Source organism: Tenrec ecaudatus, chromosome 1 (assembly GCF_050624435.1).
Source record: "Tenrec ecaudatus isolate mTenEca1 chromosome 1, mTenEca1.hap1, whole genome shotgun sequence".
Classification (NCBI taxonomy): Eukaryota; Metazoa; Chordata; class Mammalia; order Afrosoricida; family Tenrecidae; genus Tenrec; species Tenrec ecaudatus.
This window is the reverse complement of record NC_134530.1, coordinates 25,073,145-25,095,897: the sequence shown is the minus strand read 5'-3', so window position 1 is coordinate 25,095,897 and position 22,753 is coordinate 25,073,145. Positions and strand designations below refer to the sequence as shown.

The window sequence follows — 22,753 nt, the reverse complement described above, 5'->3', positions numbered from 1 at the left end:
ACCTTGGTACCCCAGTCCTGGGCCATTAGTCTGGGCTCTCAGATGGCCAACAGGGGCCTCCATCAAAACCAAAGCCAACCCAGTGTCCAATAAGTAGATGCCGACTCATAGGGACCCTGGATGAGGTTTCTGAGGCAGTAAACTCTTTACAGGAGCAGTTAACCTCATCTTTCTTCTGAGATGGCAGGTGGGTTTGAACAGCTGACCTTTTGGTTAGTAGGCCAACAGCTGATCCACAGCGCCATCAGGGCTCCTTAGAGACAGTTCCCCTCTTGTCATTAGATGCTCCTGAACAGAGGTGGGAAGAGTGCCTACCACAGATTAAAAGACCTGCCTGCCAACTTTTTTGCCGCCCAGAGCTTTCCTGAGACTCGTGGTAAGAAAGGTGTGTTCCAGATCTTCCTTTGCCTCTAAACAAAGACTCCTCAGACGTCATCTCACGCTCCCAGTCTGCGAATGTGGAAGGACAGGCTGTGGAACAGGCAAATCGGAACTCGGGTGGCCCCATTCACATGGCTGAGCAAGCCAAGACCACGTGGTCCTTACATCTTTTGTCGGGAAGGGAGATAAACGGCGCCAGTGGGAATACAAAGACTGGGGCAGGAAATCCAGGCCAGGCTACCCAGCCAGAAATCCCGCGCCCAGGTCTGCATACAAAGGCACCCAGAAGTCCCCCACCGCACGGGGGCTGCGAGGGGCCTGCTCTCTGATTGCTCCCGGAGCCACCTGACTGGACGTTCGTACTGACCACAACATTCACGTTTCACATTTAATTAAAAAATAAATAATAAATAAAAGAAACAAAGTCACTGGGCTCCAGGGCTTCTGAGGATGTCTGAGTGTGTGAGATGGTCGGCCAGGCGGAACACGGCTCCCAGCGCCTGCCAGCGAAGGCTGTTTTCTTAAGCCAGAACTTGGGAAAGCTCATCAACACGCCGCAGAGTTCAGATTTTTGGAACTTGGGCCCGGAATCCAACGAGAAATGCTTGCCCTTTGTGATCGACGCGGGTCCTGACCGTCCAGTACTCCACAAGGAGGCCTTAAAAGGAATCTTTTTCAGAAGGAGACACTGGACAGGATTTATGTGTAAACTTGAAAGAGAAACGAGAAGGGTTGTTGCATTCTTTCAAGTTTAAACAGACCCGCAGCCACCAGGCCTACAGCTCAAGTTCTAGAAACAGACGAAGTCACAAATTCAGAGTTCGGACAGGAAAGTCGTCTCTTAAATAATGGGGGAAAATACTGAGACCCACCCACCACTCCGTTCAAATGCCTATCTATCCAAACTTATAATCTTTATCAATAAATTACAGATGGACATCTGATTCTATTTACAACACATATACTTGAGGGAGACACACGGACCAAACTACCAGTGAAACAACTTCCTAGAAAACCTTACTCCAGTCTTAAGATTTATACTGACAGGCAATGCTGATGAAATGATGATTCTTTTTGGCAAAAGCCGTTTGGGCTTGCAGGTGGGCAGTCCGGGAGGTGCGCGGCTCAGGTTGGTCTGAGGGGATGGTGAGTGTGACGGGTACAGGACGTAGCCCCAGCTACACCAATCGATTCTTTTGGTGCAGGTTCTGCAAGGGTTGCCAGCTCCAGCTTCTGGGAACCCCCTGGTCCCTACCGGGCGTTTCTCACCCAGAGCCCAGCATCCCCTTGGCCCAGATGGGCTACAATAGAAGTCACCGCAGCGACGTGCTGTGCTGTCCCCCAGGGGTTCTCCTGGGTGCGGCAGCTGGAGGTGGGGGCTAGGTGCTGCTCAGGGATGCATTGGCGTCCGTCCGCAAGCACCATTACTCACTGTATGCACCAGATCCCCCAGGACGCAGCGTGGAAAACTGGCCAGAACCTGTCCGCGTCACCCGAGCCCTTAAGGGGTGTTCCCAAAGCCTCCTCTGCTTTGACTTCATGACCCGCAAACCCCCATAACCCTCCTTGCGAGTGGCACCCGCGGAGGGCGCTGGTCTATCAGGCGCTTCAAGACTCAAACACCTGTTTGCGGTGGTTGCTTGGCGGCCGGCAGAGGTTCAGGGGATGCCCTCCTTCCTCTGGCAGCACTGCGAGGGGGGTGCCGACCAGTCGTAGATGTAGGAGAGGCGCAGCCGCACCTCCTCCTTGCACAGGCGGCCCTCCCGCGTCAGCGTCTGATGCTTCTCTAGCATGTCCTCCAGGCTCTGCTTGTGCGTCACCAGGTACTGGTTGCTGCAGCCACGGGACTTGTACTCGGTGTCGAAGCGCGGGTCGTGCTCCCGCTGCACGTCCACGGGGGCCAGCCAGGCGCCAAGTGACACGTCCTCGCTGTGCCACGCGCGCAGGTACTCGCGGCTGAGGCGCAGGTAGTGCACCAGGTCTGCGGAGAGTACGTAGCCCCCGCCTAGGGCGTAGGGCAGGTAGTAGTCGCAGAGCTGCCAGGCACTCTCCCGCCACCGCCCCCCGGGCTTCACGCGGCCACGGCCCGAGAAAAAGCCCCAGTAGAGGCGGCGGCGGCGTGGTGGGTCGCGTGCGCGCAGTTCGGCCACCATGGTGTCCAGGCGCACGAAGGAGTCGTCGTCCGCCTTGAGGACAAACTCAAAGGCCACGTGCTCGTCGAGCCAGGTCAGCATGGCCAGCACCTTGGCCGTCAGGTTCTCGTAGGAGTCGCGCAGCGCGGGCAGCAGCAGGAGGTCGCCATGGCGCGCCTGCTCGCGCTCCAGAGCTAGAAGCTCGTCGGGGCCCAGACCGGCCGTGCCCACGGCAAAGCGCGACCACACGTCACCAGCACCTCCGCGCCGCGCAGCCGTCAACCACGTGCTGCGGGCAATGCTGCGCCGCTCGGCGGCCCTAGGTGCGCTGGCCACCAGCACCGCCAGGAGGGCCGCGGCGGGGGCGGGGCGGGCGGCGGGCCCCAGGGGCGGCGGGGAGCGCGCCGGCCGCGGCCCCTCGACCGCGCAGCGCGCCAGGTAGAGCAGGGTGGCGCCGCAGAGCGCCAGGCCGCCCAGGCCGAGCGCAGTCCGGTGCCGCCACGCCCGGCGCAGCAGCTTCATGATACCCCCGGCGCAGCCAGCAGCGGCGGGCGCGAACGCGCAGGCGCAGACGCCGCAGGCGCCGCGCGTGCGCAGAGTCTCGGAGCGCGCGCGCCTCGGCACCCCGCCCCCCCCCCCCCCTGGATCCGAGTCTCTCGAGGTGGCGGAGCGCCAACGGACACGGCCCGTGCCCCTCGCGGGGACCGGAGGCACCCCAAGCCCGGAATGCTCGGCGCGGGGCGGTCGGGGCTGACGAGGGCCGGAGTCCGCCCGGACGTCACGTGGCCCCGCACCCACCCGTCATTGGTCCACCTGGGCAGCGGCCGCTTCCGCCCGGAAGGAAGATGGTGGCGCCCGCGCCCTCGCAGTGACCCGGTACCACCCCGCGGCCCGCCTTTTCCCGGAAGAAAGATGGCTGCGGCCTGAGGCGAGTCCCGTTTGAGGCGTCACAGGCGCTCCGGCTCCCCGGTTTTTATCCCGGTCAAGGAGGAAGCCGGTGAGTGAGGGCCCCGGGCGGCTCCTGAGTCGCGTGTCCTCGAGACGCGCCTCCTTGTCGACCCAGGAGAGGGAGACGGAGGCCGAGGGCCGCAGCTGTGGGCGCTGCCGCCGCTCGCCCTGTGCTAGGGGTCATCGTCCGCTTCGGTCCGTTCGCCCGTCGGGGCGGCCGAGGAGGGGCGATGACCTGTGGCCTTCAGCCATTGCACTGGCTGCCTCTCGGCAGGGAAATGGAGGGCTGTCACCGGGGTGCCCTGGAGACGTCACCCAGGCCCCGCAGCCCCTGCTCCCCGGCCTGGGACGGTGGGCCCTGGGCCCCCGGATAGTTTTTCCCGTGTGCAACTGCCGCTTTGCCGTGGAGCTGGTGGAGTTCCCGGCCGGGACCCCCAGCCCTTCTGCCGGGGCCTGTTACTCGCTTCCCACCGACGGGCGCCAGGCCATCCTCCTGGTCAGTCAAGTGTTACAGAGGTCAGGGGAGCGAGCTGTGGACTCTGGCATTTAACAGCTAGGACCGTTTCTTTCTTCGTGTGTATAATGGGTCCACACCCACTTCTGGGAGTGGATTCTGACTTGGGCCCTGTGGGCTGCAGGGAGAACTAACCGCCGGCCGGTTACCAAGGCTGTGCATTTCCACTGTCTCCCTCCGAGTGGCCGACAGCTCAAGCAGCGCTTAAGCCTGCGCACCACCTGGCTTAAGCGTATGGGCCATGAGCCCTCATGACTAGGGTCTGGGAAGATGGGAAAATCCCGACCGACAGCCCTCCAACAATATCTGCTCAGTCAGGGGCAGCTGTTACTCAGTTGCAACTGGTAACAAAAAGGCTTTTAGAATGAACTTTTGACTTCTTAATCACCAGAACATCCTGGTTCCAAAAGCCCAGGGAGGGGTTGGGGGTGGTTTGAAACATAACCCCTGCTGCCGCTGGACATTCTGAACTGAGTCTCCAACCTGTCCCCGCCCCCTCTTCAATTCCCACCCAGCAGTCAAGGACTTGTCAACCGCTCGGTAGGAACTGAGGAGCCGGGAGATGCAGCGGTTGAAGTGCTCGGCCCGCGGACTGAAGGGGGTGATGGGTCACCTGCTAGGGGGCAGTCCCTAGTGGTCCCCACAGACAGGCTTAGGGAGAGGTGGGTACTGTGTGTGGAGGGGGGTAAAGGACAGGCTTCCTTGGAAGAGGGACACAGACGTCTCTTGGAGGGCCACCCCTCACCCCCCACGTGTGGTCTGGACCCCCCAGAGAGCAAGAGCCATCACAGACATTTGGGATGAGAAGATGGCATGCTGAGGGGTTGGCGCTGCAGGACATGCTGCCACCCAGGGCAGGGAGGCCAGTGGTGCTGTTTGGGTGTGCAGGCCAGGGAGACCCACTGCTCCCACCCCTACTGGCTGTGTGCCCACCTGCAGGGCCTGTAGCTGAGCCGGAAGGACAGGCAGCCTGGGGCCTCTTTCCCAGGGACAGAGAATTCCTTTTGGGCATAGCCAGAGCTACAGACAGCATCCCGAGACCACTCCCTGAGGAACCTTAGAGAATGAGGAAACCACTAGGAGTAGAGGGGAGGCAGAATTTCTTGGGAAGGTGGATCCCTTCTTGGGAAGCTATTGGGGATGAGGCGTCTCTGCCTGTCTTTGAAGCTGAGACCCTGGGCATGGTGGGGCATGAGACCTTGGGAGCCCTGGCCCTGTGTTCCTATGTGAACATGAACTTCCATTGACCTGGGCACTCATCAGCGTGACTTTGGTGAGACAGTAGTGAGTACTGACCAAGCCTTTATGGGCCAGCCCCGGGGAGATGAACAGGCCTTTAGGGGACTGCCTGTCCTGGCCTTGATGGGGCTGGGTGGGGCCTTCAGCTTGGGGACCCTGGGAAAGAGGCTCACTGCCATAGAATTGAAACCAACCCATCGTGACCCCATAGGACAGGGTAGAACTGCCTCTGTGTGCTTGCGAGACTAACTCGTTACTGGAATAGAAAGCTCTGTCTCTCCTGCAGAGCGGCTGGTGGTTTTGAACTGCTGACCTTGTGATTCACAGCCCATAGTGTAGCCATTACACCACCAGGCAGTGTTATCTAAGTTGGGGTGGGTTCCCTGCTGTGGAGGACAGAACAGCACCTTCAGAGAGCCTTCTGCTGAGGTCCCATTGGGTGGGGACCCCTCAGGACCTCTCTCTCTTTGGGGCCCTCCCCCACTGCAGATGGGACATTTCCACCAGTTCTGATCCTCTCGGGCCCCCTCCTGTGCCCTCCCTCCTCTACAGACTCTGCCCATACCTACAGGCCCTCCTGCGCTGTTACGGCCGGCTGCCAGTGATGTCCCGCGGGGCCATGGTGTCCGGGCTGGCCTCCCCCTGCAGTGGCGCCTTGTGCTGCCTTTGCTTCCTGGGCATGTTCCTCCTGGTGTCTACACGACCCGCCAACCACTCGGCCAGCCGGGAGAGGGCGCCCAACAGGGGAGAGAACGAGATCCTGCCCCCGGACCACCTGAACGGGGTGAAGATGGAGATGGATGGGCACCTCAACAAGGAATTCCACCAGGAGGTCTTCTTGGGCAAGGCCCGAGAGGAATTCCAGGAGGACTTGGAGCCGCGGCGGAGCCGGAGGAAGCTGATGGTCATCTTCTCCAAGTAGGTCTGGGGCGTGGACAGCCGTGGGGGCTGAGCCTACCCTTGCTTGGACTCAGGATCCCTCTCTCTGCGGGGGACCTGGGGACTCCCTCGTCTTCGCTAACCCAGGCCCTTTGCCCCAGCTAGGGCACAGAGGGGCAGAGAGCAGACAGAGTAGGGGGAGGACAGGCTGCGTAAGGAGAGGTCAGGAAGGCTCTGGGGATGGGTGGAACAGCATGCGCTCTGGGCTTGGGGAAGGGTACCCCAGGGGTGCTGCTGCGGCTGCTTTTGGCCAACGGGGATTAGACAAGAATCATGGGTTTGGACGGAGTCTTGGTTTGTCCACCGATTAGGTATTCGGAGGGTAGGAGCCCATACAGGCTGGCTGCCCAGCTGTTAGCTGGACCCGAGGCATCTGAGAGGGGTACAGCACCATGTGATGGAGCTCTGCCAACCCCAGAAGCCCCCTTTTCTCTGTGGCTGTAAACAGCCCCCCTACCCCCAACACCACACCCCCAGCCAGGGAGCTGAGCTACTCGGAGCTATCTGTCCCATGAAACAAGTACGAACCTCCCTCGGGTGAGCAGCCCCCAGAGCTCCAGGGCTAGCAGGTTCCCAGGCTCTTCCCCGAGCACAGGCATGCGCTGGCGCAGCTTTTATGAAACGTGTTACTATCAACACGTCCTCTTTTCTGCCAGCTTTCTGCGCCAGCAAAAAGTCAGAAATCCCGTTGCTCATATTGGAGCTGCTGCCTGAGACTCTCCTGTTGTTGGGATTAGTGAAACTCCTGCCGGGAGCGCTGGGTGGCTTCTCGGGGTCCGTGTGGGGTTGGTATGGCATGCCTTTGGGGGTTTCTGGTCCGTTCCCGAGCGTGCAGTTACGGAGCCCTGGCTGGGGCGGCATTCTAGATGACCTCAGCCGAATGCCCGGTGTCTGTCTGAAGCCGTCTGTCCGACCGTGGCTGGGCTTGCTCTTCCCTAACCTGCATGCAGTCAGAGCAGCTAGCGCTTCTCCTTTCGCTCTTCTCCCCCGCGCGTTACCTACTTATTTTAAAAAATCACTTTATTGGGGACTCGTACAACTCTTACCACAAGCCATCCATCCATTGTATCAAGCACATTTGAACATTTGTTGCCATCATCATTCTCAAAACATTTGCTTTCTACTTGAGTCCTGATATCAGCTCCTCATTTTCCACCTCTCCCTTGACAACTTGTAGATTATTATTTTGTCATGTCTTACACTGTCCAATGCCTCCTATCACCCACTTTTCTGTTGTCCGTCCCCCAGGGAGAGGGTTATATGGAGATCCTTGTGATCAGTTCCCCCTTTCTACCCCACCTTCCCTCCACCCTCCCAGTACCACCACTCTCAATACTGGTCCAGAAGGGATCATCTGTCCTGTATTCTCTGTGTTTCCAGTTCCTGTCTGTACCAGTGTACATCCTCTGGTCCATCCGGATTTGTAAGGTAGAATTGGGATCCTGATAGTGGGGGGAGGAAGCATTTAAGAACTAGAGGAAAGTTGTATGTTTCATCGTTGCTATGCTGCACCATGACTGGCTCGTCTCCTCCCCGTGACCCTTCAGTAAAGGGATGTCCAGTTGCCTACAGATGGGCTTTGGGTCCCCACTCTGCACTCCCCTTCATTTACAATGATAGGATTTTTTGTTCTTTGATGCCTGATACCTGATCCCATCGACACCTCATGATCACACAGGCTGGTGTGCTTCTTCCATGTGGACTTTGTTGCTCATGAGCTAGATGGCCACTTGTTTACCTTCAAGCCTTTAAGGTCCCAGACGCTGTATCTTTTGATAGCCGTTGCCCATGTTTTACAGCGAGCCTTCCTTTCCCGCTTACAAGCCCCTGCCCCACTTGCCCAGGAGAGCATTGGGCTGCTGTGCCACATGGAGGTTAGTGGCGGGAGTTGACCGGTGGGTGGGTGGGTGTGACATCATCCCTGGCTTCCCACACTGCCTCTGACACATGCAGGCCCAGGGTGCCCCGTGACCATCGCTGCTCCCGGGCCTGGCTTTCTGGTGTACACATGCGCAGGTCTTGTAACCAGTAGGGACCAAGGCCAAGGGGGATGGGAGTGCTGTTGGGAACCCGGGGAGGGCAGTGCACAGGGACGAGGGCCGCTAGGTGGGGTGGGGTTGGTATGGGGCTGCCTCGCTGGAAAAGCTGTGAGAACCCAACCTCCGGCCTCCATCCAGGCGTGCGTCCTTGTCTGGCTTGGGTGCATCTGGCAGAGCGGGTGAAGAGTGGAGTCAGGCTGGTGTGGCAGCTGTGGCACAGTCGGGGTCCCCAGACATGGTCTGAAATGGAACAGCTGACTTGGCTCATGGGTTGGGGGATTGTAAGTAAATGTCCAGATTTGACCCGAGCTGCCTGGCACTCTGGTGGGTACCCGCTGAGAGTGGCAGGGCCTGCAGGCTGGAGGTGGTGGGTGTGGATATCTGCAGAGGAGGTCTAGGTCGGATGGACCGCGTGTGGACGGAACACCAAGTGCATCAGGGAGAAGAGGTGCTGGGGGTAGGAGCCTTGGGACTGTGGGGCACAAGCGGGAGGGGTCCCAGAGGCATGGGTGTCAGGGAACCTGGGAGGAAAGGGTGGGAGGAGCCAGGAGGACGTGTTGAGAAGGGGTGGGGGACCAGAGGAGGGGGTGCGCTGTGCACATGGTGCCCTTCCCAGAGACATCCTTCAGTTTTGTTATTTAAACAGTTGTATTGGCATTTAATCCACACATCACATAATTCAGTAGTTCAATCATAATAGAAAAGGTCCTGCAGTTTTCATAGGAAATGCCTTGGGTTCCTGACCTCGCCTGGGCGCCTGTGGCTGGAACTTCCCGCAGGGGGTTTCCCTGCCACAAGTCTCAGACGGCCAGCAGGGGGCAGTGATGCCTTTCCTAGGCCTTCGTGATGGAGCTCATTGCTTCTCTAGGAGCTGCCTCTGCCTCTGGGCACTCAGCCTCTGCAGACCCTCGGTGCGTCCACCTGCCGGGCTCCATGGCTTCCTGGGGGTCAGAGGGAGAAGGAAACTGAGAGAAAGGGACCTTGTTTAGAGAGTTTTGGGGTCCTGATGTATATAGGGAGGGTGCCCTAGAGCTCCCCACCTTTCCAGTGCCTCAAGATGCCCAGGCGTACAGACCTGCCCTGGACCTGGGGAGCAGCATGGGCTTTCAATGGGGCTGGAGGTGAGATCCGGCCACACTGACCCTGTGCTGCCCTCCTGCTGGCATGTGTCCAATCCTGGGCAGGGCCAGGCTTGGTGACCCGGAGCAGGGGCTAGTTCCGTAGGTCTGGGGCAGGGTTGTGGGGCAGAGGGCAGGGCAAGATAGTGGAAGCTTGGCTCTGTGGGGACCTTCTGACTCAGTTCAGCCTGGGTGCCCAGGTAGAACATCCTAGCTGGCTCCCTCCAGACCCACTCAGATTTAGGCTTCTCCACTGAGATCGATTCCTGCTCCAGCAGGGACCCCATTAGGGACTCCATACATTCAGTGTTCGGTCCCCAGAGGCTCCTCCGGCCCAAAGCTTCTCACACTCCCTTCAGGGTGCTAGCCCGGGCTCGGCGTTGTTTGCTCCAGATGAGGCTAGAACAGAGGGTTATGGGAGAAAGGAGAAAGGCCCCCAGGGGGAGGACTCTTCATTGCCTGACATTGGGGTGCAGGGCACCCTCATGTGACCAGTACTTGGTTATGGTCATGTCCTCCCCTTTTCCCTGGCTTTGGGAGCAGTTGCTGACCCCTACCCAGCCTTGCCAGATGGGAGGTGAGCCCCATGTCCTGTGGGGGTGGCCACTACCTCCCTGCTATGGCAGTGATTCTGACTCACAGTGACCCTCCACAGTAAGGTAGAATTGTCCCTGTGGGGTGTCCAAGACTAAATCCTTACAGGAATAGAAAGTTTCAACTTTCTCCCATGGAGCGGCCAGCGCTCTCGAACTGCTGACCTTGTGGTTAGCACACAACCAGACTCTTCAGGCATCACCCATGGCTTCTGCACTTCCTCTGTCAGGAGGCCCTTCTCTTGCTGGCATAGCTGTGCTCCCGTAGGTCACATGGGCCACGCTGCCCAGTGGTGACCCGTGGCAGCCCTCCTCTTCTCCCGGAACACCCTCCCGGACCTTGTTGTGGGAGATGGCCCGGCTCACCATGCCCTTCCGGTCGGAGTGTGTGCTCTGAGAAGCTGCGGAGAACCAGGTCTGGGGGCGGGGCCTGCAGTTCTGTGAGTTCATGGTTCTTTCCAGCCACCACACCTCTTGGACACACCTGTTTCCTGTGCACGCGTGTTTGCGTTTGTGGTGCTTTGACTCCCGGCCGAGCCCAGCGTCCCATGTTTATGTGGGAATGTGGGGAGACCATCTGCTGTGCCTGCTGTGTGTGGCTGAGGTGGCTGTCAGCCCGTTGCCCCGCGTGCCCTTCCCTTGGGGAGACAGGGACCATGCTGTTGCAGGGAGCTCGCCTGGGCCCAGTGCCCTGTGGAGCTGGAGGTGCTGCTGGGTATTCGAGGCGCCCTATAGTGATGTGTGGCATTTAGGGACGTAGCGGGTATGGCTGCCCCCCGCCCCCGAGGAACCCTGAACTGGCCACGTGTCATGCTGTGTCCCCAGAACATGACTTTGGTCTTCAAGTCACTCTTTTCCAAACCCTGTGAATTCACGTGTGTCGGGGTGGCTTCATGTGATCACAGAGGAAGATAGAGAACTGGGACTGGGATAGGACAGTAGCAGCTGGGTGACACTGTGGTTGGTATGACAGCCAGCCTGCGGCCCAGTGGCTGGTAGGGAGGGCCCACTTACCTGCCGGCTTGCCTCCTGGAGATGGAGAAGGCCCACATCCCTTGCAGCTACCGTTGTCCACACTTTGCACCCGTGGGGTGGGCAGCTGGTGGCCAGGCTGACAGGCCCACCCATCCCCGCAGGGTGGATGTGAACGCCGACCGCCGGATCAGCGCCAAGGAGATGCAGCGCTGGATCATGGAGAAGACGGCCGAGCACTTCCAGGAGGCCGTACGCGAGAACAAACTGCACTTCCGAGCCGTGGACCCTGACGGCGACGGTACTGGGTGGCAGTGGGGATCTCGGCGGGGGGGGGGGGGTCTGCATGCCCATCAGTTACCACATCCGAGTTCATGCCGCTGCCTCCGGGGCCGCCTGTTCCCTGTGGGCTCCCGGGAGCGTCCTGGCTCCCTGTTGGGGCCCTGAGGCCGTTTCAGCAAGGGCAGGACACCCAGTTGGCATGGAGCAGGACCACTCTCAGATGTCCCTGGATCCAGACAGTGGGGGAAGTGGGGGGGAGGACTAGCCACAGGCTGACTTCCAGGTAACTCCTGCATTTTGAAGGGGAATGTGGAGCTTGGCAGCTGGTGCCTGGTCACCCAGCCACCTGTAGCTCCAGGAGTTTAATAGGCCGTAGGAAACTGGGGGTCTCTCTTCAGAAGCTGGCCCCTGGCTTCCTGAGGCCTGTGGCCTGTGGCCCCTCTGTAGGCCGAGTGTCGTGGGACGAGTACCGGGTGAAGTTCCTGGCCAGCAAGGGCCACGACGCGCGAGAGGTCGCTGAGAGGATCAAGAACAATGAGGACCTGAAGGTGGACGAGGAGAGTAAGTCTGGGCGCAGTCCACTCGGCCCACCGCTCCCCACCTCTGGGTCCCAGGCCTCTCCGGGGTCCTCCCTCGTGTGTGTGTGTGTGTGTGTGTGTGTGTGTGTGTGTGTGTACGAGTACCCACGTGTGTGGGTACAGCTCGTGTGACCACATGTTGGTGTTGGAATGGCGGGGACAGACGTCTACCACAGGCACGCCGGCTGGACCTGTGCCCTGACCCAACTTGGCTGCACTTGGAGTATGGAGGTCCAGCTGGGGGCTGGCATGGCACTGGGATGCTCAGAGCGCTAGGAGGGGTGCTCGGGGGTGAGGGGTGGGGAGGAGGGGCTTGAGCTTCTAGAGAAGAGGAGGCAGAAAGTGCCAGAAGCTGTGTGAGGTGCTGACTAAATGGCAGACAGGTATTGGTAGCCGGGGGCCTGGAAAGACACCCCCCTACCACACCCCATCTTACTGCCTGTGACACTTGCTGCCCAAGGGCTGCGTAAGGGTGCCAGCCCCACCCACTAGGTGTCTGTCCAGCCTCACAGGCTCTGTGGGCCCCAGCCCTGGCTTTAGTGAGCCAAGCCGTGGTCTGGTAGCCACACCCAGCGTGGGCACTGCACTTCCCCGAGGTGGGGGTGGGTGCTGTCCTCAGAGAGTCTGTGGAAAGTTCGCTCGACTGTTCCTCCAGTCAGATCTAGAAACTGGGGTGTCCTGAAAACCGTCCAAAGTGGGCATCCCCTTCCCTCCTCCTGTAAACAATCCTGGATGCCTCTACGCTCACCGCCACTGCTTGGGGACAGGGAACACAGCAGGGGTGCAGCCCTGGGACCCCGTACCCCTGAGACCTCCCCACCACCTCCCCGGCTTCTGCCTCTCAAGCCTGGTGACTGCCGTCTGCACCACGGTGTGGACCTTCTGTGGTAGAGGGTGGGGCAGTGACAAGGGGACAGTGGCCAGGGCTTCTGGCTGGCAGGCAGACCCTGGGGTGGGGCTGGGGAGGGCTCAGGGCAGAGGGTGGAGTGGGTAGAACAGCCCCAACACTAGTTGGGGGACTCTCCTGGCTACCAGTGCAGGGAGTCACTCCACTGGGCCTGGGCACCCCAAGGAGAAGCAGGTTGGGAAGCCCCCTCCCTACGAGGTGTGAGAGACAGGTTCAGGTGAGGGGCCTTGGCTGGCTCTGTCAGGGCCGGCTTGAAGGTGGGCACTTTTCGTTAGCTTCACAATGGGAAGTGCAAGACTGGCGATGTCCCCATGGAAAGGGGAGGAGGAGGAGGGGAGTGACCAGCAGGCCCTGTTGTGGGCACATAGGGAGGGGTCGTGCCATCACCTGTCCCCTGCATGTGGTCTCCCGGAGGGTCTGTCTTCATGAGGCATGGGAGGGTCTTCCTTCTCACAGTCCTTCCCACCGGGGTCTGGTGGAATTTTTCTAGCAGGCTCTAGAAATCCCCCCTCCCAGGGTGGGGGGCGGACAGAGGGCTCAGAGGGAACTCTTCACTGGCCCTGAAGCCCTCTGGTGGGCCCCGTGTCTGGCCGCCTCAGCGCCCGGCCCACAGCAGGCTGAGGTCCTCACAGCCGGTGCCTCCCAGCACAGGAAGTCCTGGAGAACCTCAAGGACCGCTGGTACCAGGCGGACAACCCGCCCTCGGACCTGCTGCTGACCGAGGAGGAGTTCCTGTCCTTCCAGCACCCGGAGCACAGCCGTGGCATGCTGCAGTTCATGGTCAAGGAGGTCGTGCGCGACCTGGGTGAGGCAGGGGCCGGCACTTCACATCGCTGAGACCCAGGGGTACACAGCCTGCCTCGATGTCCCCGATGGGCCCAGTAGCTTACGTGCCTTTGCCCTGCAGACCAGGATGGTGACAAGCGGCTCTCTCTGCCCGAGTTCATCTCCCTGCCTGTGGGTACCGTGGAGAACCAGCAGGCCCAGGACATCGATGACAACTGGGTCAAAGACAGGAAGAGGGAGTTTGAGGAGCTGATCGATGCTAACCATGATGGCATCGTGACCCCAGAGGAGCTGGAGGTGAGGGGGCCACTGCTGGGCGCAGGGGGGTCAAGTGGGGGATGGGGTACACAGGACCATGCTGGGGTGGGCCTCTGGGGTGGGGGAGGGGTAGATGTCCCTGGTGGATTGAGTTGGGCCAGAACTCACTGCTGCCCTGCCCAGCGACTCAGCCTCCAAGAGGCCCTGTGGGGGTTTGGGTGCTCAGACAGCCCCTGGCTCTCCCAGGAGGGTTGCCATCCAGCATGAACAGGAAGTGTGGAACCAGGAAGCCAGGCCCTGGAGGGTGGGAGGGGTGGGGCTCCATTCCTTTGATGGCGGCAGTGGGTGGGTGAGCTCCGGCCTCCGCTGACGGCCTGGCGGCCTGTATGGCAGGAGTACATGGACCCCATGAACGAGTACAACGCCCTCAATGAGGCCAAGCAGATGATCGCCATCGCCGACGAGAACCAGAACCAGCACCTGGAGCCCGAGGAGGTCCTCAAGTACAGCGAGTTCTTCACGGGCAGCAAGCTGGTGGACTACGCGCGCAGCGTGCACGAGGAGTTCTGACCCCGCCCCGCCCTCGTGGCCGTGGCTGCAGGTGGCACCTTTTGGAACCTCTCCCCTTCCCACCAGACTGAATCGCTACAAGTCTCCCTCGCCACACAGAGCTCTCTGCTCGCACTGAGACCCACCTGGGGCATCTGTGAGGCACCGTGAGCCTGCACGGCACCTGCGTCTCTAGAAACAGATTGAGAGGAGAGGGCGGGTTGTGCCCTGAGCCTCTGTGGGACTGGGAGGTGCCGTGGGGCAGCAGGCAGCTGTCCAGCCTGGGCATAGCACACATCAGACCTGTGGGTGCCGCCCACACTGGGCGATGTGGCCATGCCAACGTTCACTGTTGATGGGAGTCATTCATCGCCTGTAACATAGAGCTGTTTGTTTCCTCCCAGCTTGCTTCTGTCGTTATAAAGGTGGTGGGTTTGACCGTGTGGCTGGCAGCTCCCAGGGAGCAAAGAGCCCCAAGGTGCTGCCCAGGCCTCTCAGCTCTGAGCCCCAATGTTAGTTGGTAGGGAATCTGATGGGCAGTGTTGGGAGGCTGCCTGCAGACAGGGGCAGCCACTGTCTTCCGACACAAACGCAGGCTGCCGCAAGCCCCCCTAAGTTGTCACCCAAACCCCAAAGAAGGGGTGTCAGTGGCAGACCCATTGGGTGGGGACACTGGGTGCTCTTTCTTATGGACAAGCAGGAGGTTTAGGGAGAGACTTGGGCTGGTTCTCTAGAGAAGTAAAATATGCACGCATGCGCACATGTCTACAGCTTCATCTTTAGGAAGTGGTGCGCACAGTTGTGGAGGCGGGCAAGTTCCAAGTCTGTGGGTCAGATGTGACGCCGGAGCCTCTCCTCACACGTAATTGTAGGGTCTGATGAACCCAAGATTGGCAGATAAGGCTGCAGATGTGTGTGAGTCCAAGCTAAGCAGGCAGGCAGGCAGTGGCAGGCAGCTGGCTCACTTCTGAAGAAGTGAAGATCAGGTGGTGAGCCGGCGAGGAGCACGTTAGCCTGGAGGTGATCACATCAGACCCCACTGGGAGGGATGGCCAGGTCAGTGAGACTCCTGACCCGGCCACACGGAGGCTAGCCATGCAGGTTGGTGTGGGTGGCAGTCAGGTATACAGGTGACTGTGCTGTGTCTGGGACAAGTGACCTCTGCCCTGTGAGTGTGACCTGGCTTGCAGGGTCAGCCCTCCCTGCCTGCCTGGGTGCTCTCTCCATCTGCTCCTGGGTGCCCACCCGAGCTGGTTCCACACCTGCCATCCTCAGGTCCACACGAAGCCCCAGGGAGCAGGTCACATGCAGTCCTGCCTCAGCAGGCCCTGGCGGCTGGGCATCCTTTGGTCACTCCTGCTGAGTGGGGGCTTCGCGTTCCCTCGCCCCCGCCCCTCCAGCTTTTCCGCCTGAATCGCTGGCGGTGGGGTCCCCTGCCCCTGCAGTTGGAGCCTAGGGGTGACCAGGTCAGGCACCTGGGCCCCATGGTAGACAACTGGGGCGCCCTCAGGAAACCAGTCTGCTTTTCACGGCAAATGCCAGGCCTTGCACTGTCGGCAGGAGAGGGTCTAGAAAGAAAGGTGGGACTGGCAGCCAAGGCAGGAAGTTGTGTGGTGAGGAGTGCAGCCGCCGTGTGCACGGGTCCACACCGCGCGTGTGTGCTCACACGTGCACACAGATCACACCCGCTGAGGCTTGGGGAGGATGAGCCTGCCCCCTGCCCCCTCCCACACTGCAGCGGTGGAGGGAGCTGTGGAATTTCCCGGCAGAATGCTTCCAGGTGAGGGGAATTTCCACATCTCGGTGGCGTCCTCACCCGGCTTCCGTTAAGATCAACAGCCTCGGAAACAGACTGTTGGGCAGTTTGGCTGGCAGCCCTGTTCTGTCTCCGAGGGCTGGGGTCCACTCGGGGGCCCTGGGTTTGGGCTCTGCCCTGCCAGGTGCACTTGTCCACACAGCACAGGAAAGAACTGAGAGCCCCACGGCAAGCTCATTTTGGATAAATATTATCACAAGGTCTCAAGTGAAAACTTACCAAGGGGCCCCCTGACATCTCCTATGCTGTCCCCATACCCCCAAAACCATTATGTAGAAGAGCAGCAAGTGGGTGTGTGTGCGCACGTCTCCTGTGTGTATGCGCAGGTGTGAGTATACACGGTGAGTGTCTACAGGCCTGACATCTGTACATGTGTCTGTGCATGTGTACACAGGGATGTATGGTTTTTTGGTGTGTCTCCATGTATGCATGCCACGTGCCTGCCTATGCATAGGTATGTATGGATGAGTGCAAATGGTGTGTGTGCATGTGTGGGTATGTGTGTGGGGGTGTGTGCTCACGCACTTTCCCTGCTCACATCACCCCGTGAAGACGTGCACAGTGTTCCCGCAGCCACATGAGGCCGGGAGCCCTTCCGGTGGGAGATGTTCCAGTCATCGAGCAGCCTGAAGCCCAGGCTAGGAAGCTAAGCTTAGTGTTGGGGTGCTTGGGGTGAGGTCCCGAAGTCCCACTCTATGACCGGAGTCGGAGTTTGGGATCGATCGCCGAGGTGGCTGGGCCTGAGTCCACCCTCGGGAGCAGCCACAAGTGGACACCTGTCCTCACACATGGAGTGCAGTCTGGAGGACACACGTGCACACGCCTAGCTGTACCTGCTGTGCGGTCACTGCCAGTCGCTGGGTTATCCCGGGTCAGTCTAGCCCCACCTCAGCTGCCCTGCACCCGTGGCTGCCAGCCCCTCTCCGATGCCAGCAGGAGCTCTGCCCATGGGCAGGCCTTTTGTGGAGAGGCTGAGGCAGGAGCAGCCTCCGGACAGTCCCCACCCTGGGCAGGGAGAGTTAGTGCCAGCAGGGCGGGGTCCCTGAGGAGAGGGTGCTGGGCAGGGGCTCTGACCTCTGCGGGTGGCCTAGGTATACAAGGCGAGGGGGCAGGCAGGACCAGGCCCTGAGGTTAATGTGGTAGCTAAGGCTGGAGTGCAGGCAGGAGAGAAGGCCCAGACTGGGTGGGGGGGAGGGTCCCTGAGGCCTCCATTTCCTCCTGCTCCTCCCCCTCCACCTGGCCCCTCCCCCTCAGCGCTTTATAGTCACATCCTGAAAGAGCGCCCGACTGCAGAGACAAGGATGTGTGCGGGGGCACAGCTGGTGCTGCTGCTCCTGGCATCGGCCCTCCATCCTTCGGCCGAGCTCACCTGCAATGGGGCAACCTACCCCAGCGGCAGCAGGTGCTGTCATGAGTGCCAGCCTGGTGAGGGCCTGGCCTGCCGGCCTGCGGAAAAAGAAGCGAGGGAGGAGGCTGAGGGGCAGCCCAGAGGGGGCTGGCAGTGAAGGCAGAGTCTGGGTCTCTGTTAGAGCCTGGCACTAGGGGGTGGAAGATCCAGGGCCCAGCCAGGTGCCTGGTCTCCAGGTGAAGGGACTCAGTGCTGGGGCCCCCCACCCCCCCTCCCCGCACAGGTTATGGGATGAAGCGTCGCTGTGATGACCAGACCCTGGACACTGAGTGCCAGCCGTGCCAGGAAGGCTACTACAATGACGCCTTCAACTACGAGGACTGCAGGCCGTGTACCCAGTGCAACGAGAGTAAGTAGTCCCGCCGTGCGCGCGCACACACGTCACCCACTGACCTGGCCCCGGGAGACCACAACCACCCCCAACTGTCACATGTGGCTTCATGGAGTCCCCACACAGCCCGGAAACAAACCCCAACTATGTGGGCTGCTCCCGGGGGTCCCATCAGGAGAGGAAGTCACAGTGGGGTGAGGCCTATTCCAGCCACATGGGCCTCCCCTAAGTCTGAGCTGGCCTGTCTGTCTGGGACGGGCTCTGGAAGAGGGGGAGGCCCAAGGAGCTGCAGGACCTACTATACCCCTGATGGCTGCCCGGCACTGGAACTTGGGGAGACAGGGCTAAACTCCCAGCCCTTGAAGTTTGCACAGACCCCAGGAAAGGCAAGTCTTGGTCTGGACCCACCTTGACCCTTGCCTTGGCCCTAACCTCACCCTCCACCCACCACCTATGCCCAGGAAGCGGGAGTGAGCCTGCACAGAGCTGCACTTCCACAAGGGACACCGTCTGCCACTGCAGGCCCGGCACCCAGCCTCAGGGCGGCTATAAGCTAGGAGTTGGTGAGTCAGGTCCACAGCCCAGGGCGCGCACCACGCGGGGACCCCTTGAGGGCTGGGGCGAGGCTCTGGTGTAGCCTGGGACCCAGCCTGTCCTGTCTCCCCTTGCAGACTGCACCCCCTGCCCGCCAGGACAATTTTCCCCAGGCCAAAACCAGGCGTGTAAGCCCTGGACTGAGTAAGTGGCAGGCGGCACGGGACCTGAGTAAGGGTGCTGGGCAAGAGATCGGGTGTTGTGGGTCTGGGTGGTGTTGGGCCACCGTACGAGCCAGAGTGTGGTGTGTGATCAGGCCCAGGTCCCAGGAGAGACTCTCTGGTATGTGACTATGACTGAATGTGTGCTTGAGCAAGTGTGTGAGCGCGTGTCTGTGTCAATGTGTTGGGGTGTGTGCATGAGCCAGTTCTCAGGAGCCTGGTGGTGGTGTGGGTACAGGTTGGGTTGCGATCTGCAAGCTCAGCAATTTGAAACCACCTGCTGCTCCTTGGGAAAGATGGGGCTTTCTACTCCCCTCGAGAGTTACAGCCTCAGGAACCCACAGGGACAGTTCTATCCTGTCCTGAAGCGTCGTGGGGTGTTGACGTGGGATGGATAAGTTTGTTTGTGTGTGATAACCCCCAGCTGGGGCTGACACGTCAGAAGGAGGCAAGCAGGAGAGAGGGTGTGAGAGTGCACAGACTGTGGGTATGGGCAGGCCAGGCCAGTATAGGGCACAGAATGAGGGGGGCTGAGGGCATGGGGGAGGCCCCGATGGAGGTTCCAAGCGTCTCTCCAGGGCCTTTTGTAGGAGGCAGGTCTGGAGTCTGAGGTGGGTGAGAATGTTGCCCAAGGACTGACCCAAGGCAGACCCCCGTTACACCCTGACCCAGTGCAGGCCTCCTACAACAGTGCACTCTGGGTGGGACTGTCCTATTGGAGTCCCTATTCTAGGCCCACCCAGGTAGAGATCAGATCTCCTCTAACCAGCTCCCCCCTGCCCCCACAGCTGTTCCTCCATGGGGAGGCGCACCCTGAAACCAGCCACCAATAGCTCGGATGCCATCTGTGAGGACAGGAACCCCCCAGCCACCACGCTACCCAGGAACACCCAGCACCCGTCATCCCTGCCCACCACTGCCCACACCGGGACCTCACAGAGCCCTCCCAAGGCCCCTATGGACCTCCCTGGGGGTAAGGAGTTGGCTTTACTCCATGGAGGTGGCATAGTAGGGATAGGGTCTCCCTTTCCCTGTGGACCCCATCCTGGCTGGCCCTGTCCCCACAGGCCCTGTCCCTACAGGCCCCGTGCTGTCTGTCATCCTGGGCGTTGGCGTGGGCCTGTTGGGTGTCACAGCTGCCGCACTCGCCTTGGCCCTGAACCGCCATACTTGGAGGCCCCAGCTGGCCGCCCCCAAGCCCCCCGGTGAGTGCCTGTCTTGTTCAGCTCCGATCTCCTGCAGGAGGGGACCCCACCATGCCCCACTTACCCTGCCCTCTTCCTCAGGGGGCAACAGCTTCCGGACCCCCATCCAAGAGGAGCATGCTGATGAGCACTCCGTCCTGGCCAAGGTCTGAATGGAGCCGGCGTCCCCCGCAGACTGAGCCTCCCTGCTCCTGAGCCCCTGAGCCCCGTGCGCCGTTTTAGGTGCTTCTGGGCTGGCCCCGGGTTCCAGTACGTATGTCGTGCATACTCCTGCCCAGAGCCACCCCCAATAAAGAAGGTCACACAAAGGGTCTCCTGTGGCCACTGAGGGCTGAGAGTGTCAGCTTCGGGCAGATGGACACACGGGGGAGGGCTCTGAGGGGCTCGTAGGGGCTGTTAGGCGTCAAGGAGGCAGTCGGCCCCGGCCCATAGCTACCGTGTGCACCCGAGAACCAGCATGGCCCGGCCCTGCGCCGTCCTCACAGTGGTTCCTCTGCCTGAGCCCATGACTGCAACCCCTGGTCTGTCCATCTCGTTTAGGGCCTTCCTCTTCCTTGCTGCCCAGCCGCTTTTCCAAACTCGATGCCCTTCTCCAGGGACTGGTCTCCTGACAACGTGGCCAGAGTGTGTAAGAGGGCCTCTAGGGAGCACTCTGGCCTGATGGCTTGTCCTTTTAGCAGTCCAGTGTCCAGCGCTCCTCTCCAGCCCCCATTCAAATGCATCGCTGCCTCTTCAGTGCCCAGCTTCCACGTGCCCGTGAGGCCGCCAAGAAGACCACGGCCGGGGTCAGGCCGCCGTAGCCCTCAACGTTGCCTCCTTGCTGGCGATGCTCTAAAGAGCACTTGTGCAGAGAGCGACCTCAAGCAGTGTGTCTTTTGATGTGTGTGTGGGGGGGGGGGGGGGAACGGACGGTGCAGATGCCCTGGGGAGCAGGGCTGACCTTTTGGGAGAAGAGTTGGGGGACATGTACCCATTGAAGGACGGGTGCACACATTTGAAGAGGGATGGGCGTAGGGGACACACCTGTTGGAAGCTAGGGGGTGGGGTACCCATTCGGGGGAAGATGGGGTGGTGTCCATTTCTGGCTGGGGAGGGGTCTGGGCCAAGGCACAGTGGGCAGTGGAGACCCTCAACCACCCACAGGAGCCTGTTCTCATTCTCCAGGAGTGGGGTGTCCTGGGGCTCTTGGGGGGCAGGGCTGTGTGTGATAAAAAGCCAAAGAAAGTGTCCTTGGGAAAAGCAGTCCAGAGCTGTTCCCCCATGGAGCTAGGGAAACCTGGACCGAGTCCTACCGAGAGACACCCCCCAGCCCCAGTGCTCTGGACTGGGGAGCAGGGGCTGCCCCCTAAGGGATGTAGACCACAGCTCTGCCAGCTCCCTGCTCAAGGAGAACGTGCAAATCAGCCCCTCTTGCATACCCCGTGTAGCTGGCAAAGTTGGGGCCCAACGCTCAGTTTGGGATGAACAGGTGAAGGAGGGGTGCACCCCATCCCAGGCCCTCTCCCACCCTCCGCTGGCCTGGTGCTCCGGAAGGTATGGGTGGTGATTGGACAGGCCCTCGGAGAGCTGGTGGCCCCTAACAAGACCATCACCTGCCCCGGGTGCCCACGGTTTGGGTGTGTGCTGAGAAGCACGAGTGACCGAACATGCTAGCAACTGCGTTCCCAGTCATCCCAGGCTGCGTCCAGACGCCCTCGGCAACATGTCCATAAAGTGCAGCAGATCCCCGGGAAGAACTCAGTGCCCGCAGGAGAGCCCTGGCCCCAGGATGTCCCTGGCTAATATCCTTGGGCCATGCAGGTGCCATGAGTGGACACGAGCCATCACGGTCGGTCCTTTGTGGTGTGCCGGTCGATCGGCCTGGCTCTGGAAAAATGGGGGAGCGTGTTCACCGTGGGAGAAGAGACGCTTTGGTGCCACTGCAGCTGCCCCAGAGCCAGCAGACAGCACTGCGCGCGCCTCCGAGTCCTGGGGAGGTGCTTCTTTTCTCCGTGGTCAGCAGCTGCCTGGTTGAGGCTCCTGAGGCTGGCACGACCTCAACACATGGCACCCTGGTGTATAGGTCATCCTCAATCCCACCCCTCCCATCCAGACGCACCCCCACTCCGCCCCTTCTAGTCACTCAGACGCCACATGCTGAGCAGGTACCCAGGGACACAGCACCCAGGACACCCAGAGACACCGGGCACCTAGCTACTCACCACACAGAGACACAGGACGCTCAGGGTACACAGGTACACAAAGCACCCAGGCACACAGGACACTCAGGGACACGGGGCACTCAGGTGCATGCTCAGGACACTCGGGGACACAGGGAACTTGGCTACACAAGGTACACACAGACAAGGTAAAGAGGCTGGCGGCTCTGTGGCATAAGCATTGGACAACTAACCATAAGGTGGACAGTTCAAGCCCACGAGCAGCTTTGACCGAACAGGGTGAGGCTGTCTGCTCCCATAAAGATTTACAGTCTCAGCAGCCCCGTGTAGGGTCACTATGAGTGGACATCAACTGGGTAGTTGTGGATTTGGCTAGGGAGCTTTAGGGTGCACAGGGCACACAGTTTACAGGGCATGTGTACCCAGGGTACTTGGGGACAGGGTATTTAGGAACACAATACTTGGAAACCTAAGGAGAGACTCTACGCTGCCCTCGGCAGGATGGCGATGAGTGAGAATGGACTCTCGAGGGCAGTGGGTGGGTGGGTTGGCCAGAGCTGTCCCTCGCATTTCCAAGTTGATGTGGCTCTTGAATTGGAACATGCTAGTCTGGTTAGGTGCCATCAAGTCGGCTACAACTCATAATGCCCCTGTGCACAACACAAGAAAACAGCCCGGTCCTGCGCCAGCCGCTCAGTGGTTCCTACACCTGAGCACATGGCTGCAGCCGCGGGGTCCATCCATCTCCTCGAGGATCTTCCTCTCCTTCGCTGCCCCTCCACTTTACCAAACATGACGACCTGCTCTAAGGACTGGCCTCTCCCAACAATATGTCCAAAGTATG

General features: G+C 60.4%; 3 protein-coding genes across 6 annotated transcripts; 2 read left to right on the top strand and 1 right to left on the bottom strand.

Moving 5' to 3' along the window:
• Positions 1–755: 755 nt before the first annotated feature.
• On the bottom strand, positions 756–3,065 carry B3GALT6 (beta-1,3-galactosyltransferase 6). The gene has a single exon (XM_075549657.1). It carries the CDS (start codon positions 3,033–3,035, stop codon positions 2,040–2,042), a length of 996 nt encoding a protein of 331 aa, XP_075405772.1. The 5' UTR covers positions 3,036–3,065; the 3' UTR covers positions 756–2,039.
• A 287-nt stretch (positions 3,066–3,352) lies between these two features.
• SDF4 (stromal cell derived factor 4) lies at positions 3,353–14,638 on the top strand. Of its 4 annotated transcripts, none has more exons than XM_075549638.1 (8): positions 3,385–3,510; positions 4,491–4,637; positions 5,767–6,132; positions 11,040–11,176; positions 11,605–11,718; positions 13,289–13,447; positions 13,550–13,725; positions 14,080–14,638. In XM_075549638.1, exons 3-8 carry the CDS (start codon positions 5,819–5,821, stop codon positions 14,254–14,256), a joined length of 1,077 nt encoding a protein of 358 aa, XP_075405753.1. In that variant the 5' UTR covers positions 3,385–3,510; positions 4,491–4,637; positions 5,767–5,818; the 3' UTR covers positions 14,257–14,638. The 4 variants fall into 4 exon arrangements, with proteins under 4 accessions (XP_075405735.1, XP_075405743.1, XP_075405753.1 ...); XM_075549646.1 differs by having other exon boundaries at positions 3,386–3,510; positions 4,494–4,637; XM_075549620.1 differs by lacking the exon at positions 4,491–4,637 and having other exon boundaries at positions 3,353–3,510.
• A 151-nt stretch (positions 14,639–14,789) lies between these two features.
• TNFRSF4 (TNF receptor superfamily member 4) lies at positions 14,790–20,043 on the top strand. The gene is made up of 7 exons (XM_075549669.1): positions 14,790–17,476; positions 17,683–17,808; positions 18,252–18,353; positions 18,462–18,528; positions 19,334–19,518; positions 19,613–19,750; positions 19,832–20,043. Exons 1-7 carry the CDS (start codon positions 17,353–17,355, stop codon positions 19,900–19,902), a joined length of 813 nt encoding a protein of 270 aa, XP_075405784.1. The 5' UTR covers positions 14,790–17,352; the 3' UTR covers positions 19,903–20,043.
• Positions 20,044–22,753: the final 2,710 nt, after the last annotated feature.

Bases quoted from the DNA above. Each gene is read 5' to 3' on its own strand.
- TNFRSF4 (XM_075549669.1), top strand. From the start codon at position 17,353: ATGTGTGCGGGGGCACAGCTGGTGCTGCTGCTCCTGGCATCGGCCCTC. The intron at 17,477-17,682 runs GTGAGGGCCTGG...CTCCCCGCACAG, and splicing joins CTGTCATGAGTGCCAGCCTG to GTTATGGGATGAAGCGTCGC. The intron at 18,354-18,461 runs GTGAGTCAGGTC...CTCCCCTTGCAG, and splicing joins CGGCTATAAGCTAGGAGTTG to ACTGCACCCCCTGCCCGCCA.
- SDF4 (XM_075549620.1), top strand. From the start codon at position 5,819: ATGTCCCGCGGGGCCATGGTGTCCGGGCTGGCCTCCCCCTGCAGTGGC. The intron at 11,719-13,288 runs GTAAGTCTGGGC...GGTGCCTCCCAG, and splicing joins CCTGAAGGTGGACGAGGAGA to CACAGGAAGTCCTGGAGAAC. The intron at 13,726-14,079 runs GTGAGGGGGCCA...CCTGTATGGCAG, and splicing joins TGACCCCAGAGGAGCTGGAG to GAGTACATGGACCCCATGAA.
- B3GALT6 (XM_075549657.1), bottom strand. From the start codon at position 3,035: ATGAAGCTGCTGCGCCGGGCGTGGCGGCACCGGACTGCGCTCGGCCTG.